This window comes from Gopherus evgoodei, chromosome 4 (genome assembly GCF_007399415.2).
Source record: "Gopherus evgoodei ecotype Sinaloan lineage chromosome 4, rGopEvg1_v1.p, whole genome shotgun sequence".
Lineage (NCBI taxonomy): Eukaryota > Metazoa > Chordata > Testudines > Testudinidae > Gopherus > Gopherus evgoodei.
Window position 1 is genome coordinate 133062622 of NC_044325.1, and position 7842 is coordinate 133070463.

The 7842-nt window shown below is 55.4% G+C and overlaps 1 protein-coding gene across 3 annotated transcripts in view; it reads right to left on the bottom strand.

Moving 5' to 3' along the window:
• The window catches only part of MYBPH (myosin binding protein H), a 32032-nt gene extending 25557 nt beyond the window's left edge, over positions 1-6475 (bottom strand). The window contains exons 1-2 of one of the 3 annotated variants that reach the window (XM_030561147.1): positions 6425-6475; positions 3600-3734 (exon numbers count right to left, since the gene is read on the bottom strand). In XM_030561147.1, coding sequence (XP_030417007.1) covers positions 3600-3734; positions 6425-6431 — 142 coding nt within the window. In that variant the 5' untranslated portion in view covers positions 6432-6475. Of the gene's footprint in view, positions 1-3599; positions 3735-5199; positions 5809-6424 lie in introns of those variants that run through there. The other 2 variants (XM_030561145.1, XM_030561146.1) reach the window with 2 other exon arrangements.
• Between the last annotated feature and the right edge of the window lie 1367 nt (positions 6476-7842).

A 7842-nucleotide genomic window follows, 5' to 3' on the forward strand; every position in this document is an offset into this window, starting at 1 on the left:
CCACATCCCCGCTCCTCCCACTCCCTCCTGGAAAGTCCTAACAGCTGTTAGGCAGCGCTTAGACAGCAGGAAGTGCTGGGAGGGAAGGGAAGGAGCGGGGATGTGGCACACTGGGGGGGGGGGAGAAGGAGATGAGGGGGGAGGAGCTTGGCTGCTGGTGGGTGCAGAGCACCCACACCCACGGAGTCTGCGCCTCCCTTCTGCTTGCCTTCTTACCTGAATATCAGGACAAATGGGGTCCTGATCGTACATTGAGTGAGACAAAGGTTAAATATCAGAACAGTCCCAATTTTATTGGGACATCTGGTCACCCTATGTTCATCCAGGGTTTGCCCCCAGCAAACCAACACTCACCACCCCCCTCGGATCCACCAACCAACCAACCAAGGCTCATTAGCCATCCCCACCAGCCAGCTCACTCATACTTATCAACCTCTCAGAAAGAAAACTGGTGTGCCGTTCAGCATCCAAAAGGGAAGCAGCCTGCAGAAGTGGAATGGCCCACAAGTGGGGAACTTTTCACATTCAGGTGCTGCACAGAATCTAGGGCATTGCTGCTTCCCCCTCAGAGCCGTTCATCTGTGAGCCTCAAGCTCCATCCTACTCCGCTTTGTGCATTCCCACTGAGCCTCTGGGGAGTCAGTAGCACAGCAGGCAACACCGTTACTTGCTGGTGAGTTGACAGCCACACAGCAAGGCTTGTCATCCCCCCGCAACAAATCAATGTACATGCCCTTGCCTCCCCAAGCCAACTCACTGGGGCTCCCTGACCAGGACTTGACAGCTGCACCAAAACAAGGAATAGGCTAGGACTCCTCTACCATCCGCTAAACACAAACTAGGTCTTGCTGGCCAGCCTCAGCCAGAGCTAATCAGCTGCCTTCAACTGGCCATAGCTTGGGAGCACAGTGCCTCTAACATAGAGTCATAGACTTTAAGGTCAGAAGGGACCATTATGATCCTCTAGTCTGACCTCCTGCACAATGCAGGCAGCAGAATCTCACCTACCCACTCCTGTAATAAACCCCTAACCTATACTAGACGGCCAAGGCTTGGGAGCCTCCAAAAGCCAATCAAAGTAGGGATTACCAGCCAGGCCATCCAACCAGAAACATCCACGCCTTGGAAGAAGCCCTCAAGATCCATCAGTCCCCCTGCCACAAGCATCCCCCACAGCAAGTTTGCCTCAGCACCCAAACAAGCAAGGGAGCAAGCATCACAAGCCCCCTTGCATCCCCAACCACCAGCAAGGTTTGTGCATCAGCCAAAACTTTCCAGCCAGCCAAAACTCTCATGCCGGCCCCAACCAACCAACAGCCCAGCTTCGACCAGCTAGCCAGGGCTCAACAGCCACCCACTGCCAGATGGCCAGGCTCCTTTACCAGCTAACCAGGCCCTACACAATAAAGGATCATAACAGACTGGATATTAGCTCAGCTCTCTCCAAACAGGTGCTTGGTTTAGCACCAGACTTGGGAGTGTCAAGATGTGAAGCACTTTTGCCTTCTTCACTACATAGTTCAGTGTTAGGTGCCTGCTGGTGGCGATGTAACCTACATTACGGCAGTGTTCCATCCTACCAAGGCTCATGGTCTACCCCAAGCCAGCTGGTGCCCCTAAACCTCTCCCTTTCAGCCAGCCATGGCTAGCACTCTGCCCCAAACCCACCAACCAGAGTCCGTGGGCCTGCTACAACCAGGTATCATGGACTCCCACTATCCAACTAAACAACCAAAGGTTCACATGGCATCCTGCCCACTCAGCCTTGCCAGGCTCATGAACCACCCCACACATTCAGCTAACATTCATCTCCCACCAGCAAACCCAGCCAGAGCTCCCCAGCATCCTCCAAATCTCAACCCACCAACAAATGCAGATAAGGCATCCCCAACCATCCCCCAAACAGCAGTCTGAAAAACACAGAGCAAATCCTGCCAGCAGCCAGGGATCAGCCCCCAAGAACCAGCCAACCAATGCCTGCCAGTGGCACCAATGAGAACTTGCCAAATGCCACCAGCCAATAAGGTCTCCCTCCCTAGTCTGCCCTGTTCTATCAACCAGCAAAGCAGCCAGTGGACGAATCCGAGACTATCAACTTGCCAGCCAGAGCCTGCCAGCTACCACCAGCCCACCAAGTTTCACTAGCCTAGTCCAATCCAGTTTGCCACCATCCAACTCACCACCTGTCCTCAACCCAGGAACCAATGCCTACAGCTTTAGCCAAGCATGGCTTGCCAGCTCTCCCCAACCATCTCTTCCTAATCCTTACATTTCCCTTCAGGTCCATGAGGATTAAATATTTCTCCTCTCCCTGCCCATCTCCCCCCCCCACCAATCATTCTGAGACTGAAGCCAAAATATATTGCACCTGCTGATCAAACATAATGCCAACATGTTCAGAATTGGGTGCCTATTTCTATATATAGGCACTTAAATATATGGACTGCTTTTCTGAGGCACTGAACAGCCACAATACCTACTGATTTCAATAGACTGCAGAAAATCAGGTCACTTATTTAGGAGACAAAATAGAAACAGACCTAGATCCTCAAAAGGATTTAGGCACCTAATGCCCATTGAAATCAAAGAGAGTTAGGCGCCTAAACACCTTTGAGGATCTGGGCCACAGGGCCCTGAAGTGAGGCACATAAGTTTAAAAATTTGGGATTGACCTTCTTAGCGCCCGTCTGTTTGTCCCTAACCCCCCACCCCCTACTGTTCTTCTGCAAACTTTTTCCTCCTCCTGATGTTTTTTTGGCTTTCTGACATCCAGATCTACATTCATATGTAGTGATTCAGATGTTCAGAGACCCCAACATAGGACAAGGAGCCACCCTGCTGTTCCCACCGCCATTTCCTGACTCCAGTATGCGGCTCAGAAAGAGAGACTTGGGTTCATAGAGTCACAGATTTCAAGGCCAGAAGGGACCACTGTGATCATCCTGTCTGACCTCCAGTAAAACACAGGCTAGAGCCCCAACATAATTCCCAGAGCAGAGCTTTTAGAAAGACATCCCATCGTGATTTTAAAATGGTCAGCGATGCAGACTCCACCACAACCCTCGTAAATTGTCCCAATGCTTAATTGCCCTTGCCATTAAAACTATACGCCTAATTTCCAGATTGAATGTATCTAGCTTCAACTTCTAGCCATTGGATTGTGTTAGACCTTCCTCTGCTAGACTGAAGAGCCCACAATTAAAAATGTGTTCCTCGTGTAGCTACTTATCGACGTAATCAAGTCCTTTTATCCCATGGGAGCAACGCTTCCACCACAGGTCGTCACTGGAGATTAAACCTGTGGCCTTCAGCACCAAAATCCTGGCCCCCTTCCCGTTGAGTTATCAGCGTCAACCCACTATCTGGCAGCAGTAGTAAGCTCCTAGCCTCTATGGAGAACTGGTCAATTTTTATTTATTTGGAACTTTCAAAGAAAAAAGAAATTTTACACAAAAATGTTTTGCTGGTTTCAACCAGCTCCTCCCCTGTGTGGCCTGGCCACAAGTCAGGGACATGACACACTCAGTCAGTATGTTACGTGATCTTCCCCATTAACACACAGCTCTTCATGCTTAAAAAGGAGTAAAGCTCAAGCCTACTTCCATCTTTGCAGCATTCCACCAAGTATCCATCCAGGTCAGTGGAGCCCTCCTGCTCTGGGGCCTTCCATGTCAGGGACACCGAGTTATCATTCACGTCCTCCACTGCCAGGTGCAGTGGACAGCTGGGCGGCTCTGTAACAAACACAGACATGTTAGAAAGACCTGGAACACCCCACCCCCACCCCGCCCGACACAATCCCTCAGGCTAGGCCTGTTTGCCACACATAGCCTCTCAATGCATTCCCCAAGTGCCTACCACGCTCCCACCCCAGCCTCCCCTACCCACCCTGGGACTCCCACCCCAGCCTCCCCTGCCCACCCCATCTATCCAGAGACATCCACCCCAGGCTCCCCCGTCCATCCCCAGACACCCACCCCAGCCTCTCCTGCCCCCCATGCACCAACAGACACCCACCCCAGCATCCCCTGTCCATCCCCAGAAGCTCACCCCAGCCTCCCCTGCCCAATCCATTCCCTCTTAAATGCACCCACCAGCCTCCCCATGCCCCAAAACACACCCAGCCTAGCCCCACACACTCATCCCACCCCCCGTTCCCACCCAGCCCCCCAATACACCCTCTTCAGCCCCCTTGCCCACACCCATGCACCCAGATACACACATCCCAGCCTATCCCATTCTGCCAGTACACCCACAGCCTCTCCACCCACCCCCAGCCCCCAGTACCCCAGCCTACACTGCCCACCCCCATACTCGCAGATACCCAGCATAAGAACAGCCATAGCAGGTCAGACCAATGGTCCGTCTAGCCCAGTATCCTGTCTCTGGCAGACAGAGCCAGCTGCTTCAAAGGGAATGAGCAGAACAGGGCAATTACCCAACCCCGGTGATTCAGTCGGAGCTTTTGGGACACCCAGAGCATGGAGTGTGTCCCTGAAATGCCGCCCCCTGAATTCTGCCTTGGGCGCCCTAGGCTGAATTCGGGGGGCAACATTTTGTGCGCTCCCCATGGGGCGCAGCAGGAGCTTCCGGTTCCACTCCCATCGCGCCACCGAAGAAGGACCCTCCACCGAAATGCCACAGGCGACAGTGGCAGTTATTGAGCTGCTCAGCTGCCTGCCGCTGTTTTTCACGGCACATCGGCAGAAGATCCTTCTTCGGCGGTGCAACAGGAGCAGAACCGAAAGCTCCTGTGCGCCCCATGGGGAGCGCACAAAATGCCACCCCCCGAATCCCGGCACCCTAGGCGACCACCTAGGGTCGCCTAATGGAAGCATTGGCCCTGTGTGTCCCTAACAATCTTAGCTACTAGCCATTGATGGACTTAACTAGCTCCTTTTTGAACCCTCTCATACTTTTGGACACTTCAGCCTCCCCTTGTCCACCTCATCCCCTAAATACACCCCTCCCCTCTTTATGCCCCCCCAGCCTCCCTCTGCCCACCCCATCCCCCTAAGTACATCCCCTCCGCCGCCAGCCTCCCCCTGCCCACCCCATCTCCTAAATAGACCTCTGCCCCCGGCAGCCTAGCCCCCTCCCTTCTATGCACCTCCAGCCTCCCCCTGCCCACCCCTAACCCCGATGATAGGCTCTCGGTGCGCCTGGCTCCCCCTGCACAGACGCTCTTCTCCCCTTCACCTGCTTTAGCCTCCCCGCGCTCCGGAGCAGCGGCAGGGACCTGGGGCTCAGGCTGTAGGGCGCCCTCTGCTGGCGAGGCTGGAGCCGCTTCTGCTGCCGGGGCTTCAGCCGGTTCGGCTGCTGGGGTCGCCTGGGCCAGCTGTGGGTCTGGGTCTGGTTCTTTGCCGGGCATGACCGCAAGGTCTGGGGGCGCCGCTCTAGGGTGGAAGAGGGCTCCGCTCCGGATGGGACTGGGTCTCTGCTAAGGATATGGGGGGCTCCGCTCCGGATGGGACCGGGTCTCTGCTAAGGATATGGGGGGCTCCGCTCCGGACGGGACCGGGTCTCTCTGCTCCGGATCTGGGGGGCTCCGCTCCGTATGGGACTGGGTCTCTCTGCTCCGGCTGGGACCGAGTCTCTCTGCTCCGGATGGGACCGGGTCCCTGCTCCGGATTTGGGGGGGGCTCCACTCCGGAAGGGACCGGGTCTCTCTGCTCCGGATCTGGGGGGCTACGCTCCGGATGGGACCGGGTCCCTGCTCCGGATCTGGGGGGTTCCGCGGGAGGGGACCGGGTCCGTGAGTCGCTGGAGGCTCGGGAATTTTTATAGGCTCCGGCTGCCACCTGTCATCTCCTCGCAGCCCCTGCCGCGGGAGGGGGCCGCTGCCAGGAATAGCCACCCCGGAGCTGCGCGTCCCCGACTCCCCCCACGTGGCCACCCCAGCCCGGCCGGGAGCTGCGGGGCTCCTGACTCCGCCCGTCCGGGACCGGCCCCAAGCGCCGCTGCCCCGCAGCGGGCCCCCAGCGCAGGGCGGAGCAGGGCGCTCCCCAAACCCAATGGCCACAGAGTCTCCTAAACTGAGCCGCTGTGGGTACCGCTCCCTGACCCCCACTTCCTGAGTCACCACCGACCTCCCCGACCCCCACGGTTGAGTCACCCCCGACCCCCACTCCCTGACCCACCCCCCTGACCTGATCCCCCTGACCCCCATTCCCTAATCCACCCTCCTGACTTTCCCTGACCCCTCACTCTCTGAGTCCCCCCCAACCTCCACTCCCTGAGTCACCCCCTGTGACGCCCCCTGACCCCTACTCCTTGACCCACCCACCCCCGTGACCTCCCCTGGCCTCCATTCACTGACACACTCACCAACACCCTCCACTCCCCCCCACCTACCCTTAATTCACCCCACTCACTAACCCATTTGGTGATTCCCCCCCCCAACCCCCACCACTCACTGAGTCACCTGCCATACTCCAGGACACTGAATTCCATGAGTCACTGATCTGCTCCTGCCTGGCACTTCCTGGGTCCCTAGCATCCATATTAGTCATCTTGGGTTGCAAACAAGGTGAGCAGGTGTCGTTTCCCCCCACCCCCTTCCCAACAGGGTCTAGTGGACATGGGAGCAGGGGTTACTCTGTCCAGCTGCCTGAGCCAAGAGAGGAGGAGGCTTTGTTCTTTTAACGGAAATAAAGTCCACTCAAGTTATATCAAATTCACCCACAAAGCAAGAATAGCACTGCAGGATTAAGCACTCTTGGTTCTCTCTCTCTCCATTTTTACCACACTCATCTCTGCATGCCATTGCCTAATAGAAGTGTCATCACCACTGTATAAAGGCCCCACGTGGTCTCTTTTCCTCCCTACCTTTCCCCGAGGTAGCCAAAAAGTTTTATCCTCTTTCTCCACATTTGTAGTTCTTTATGTTGTGGCCAGGGAAAAGTTGTATGGTATCTGTTTCCACCCTCATGGGCCAGCTGCGGAGAAAGGTCTCTCTGCTGCCCTGGTGGGCTTTGCCCTTGGAGCGGATGATTTCATAGTTCCTGAGAAACTTGTCTGCCTAGGGAGATCATGGCTGCAGAGAGGCAGGCTTGGGCCAGTTACCTGGAAGGCATTAAAGATTAGTGCTCAGCCTGAATCTAGGCCACTCTGGGGTATAGGGAGCTACTGCTGTGAGCAGTGCACCAGGGTAATGTACTTGCAGCCACCCATTTGGTTGAGGAGATGGGCTGCTGCATGCTGGACTAATGAAAGCGTTTTTAATGTTAGGGTACTCATTGCTCGGTGGGGCGAGCTGTCGTAATCCAACTGGGAGAGCATGAAAGCGTAGAACACCACGGCCTAGTCAGTGTCTGCGAGAAGCGGGACAAGGAGCTGCGCAGCGGAGGAGACATTTTTAGCCACTGTAGTCATCTGAGTATCCAACATCAGCAGCGCAAGGTCCAGAAGGCCCCAGGCTGCACACTGATCTGACCATCTGAAAGCAGACTCAATAGAGGGCAAAGTTATAGCGGTGTCCAGATCTTCCGAATGTTTCCCTCTTCAGTCACCAGGTTTAGTTTCAGCAAACCGCTGACCATCCAGGTGCCAACGTCAGCCAGGCACTGGGCCTGCTGAGAGATAGTAGCATTTGCAGTGGCAGCTGTAAATGATATTTTAAATGACGTGTAATCTGCATGTTGCCAGCAGTTGAGACTCAACCCATGAGTCCTGCCAAAAGCCTCCAGCATGTCATTCTGGCACTTTTATGGGGAGCCAGAACAGCTCTGCCGGCACTTCCAGTATTTCCAGTATTTGCATTCTCAAGCACAGCGCTCACCTGCCAATGAGTCCATGATTTCTTGTGATCTCCCCGCCCCACATGGCCTCATGGAGATGTTA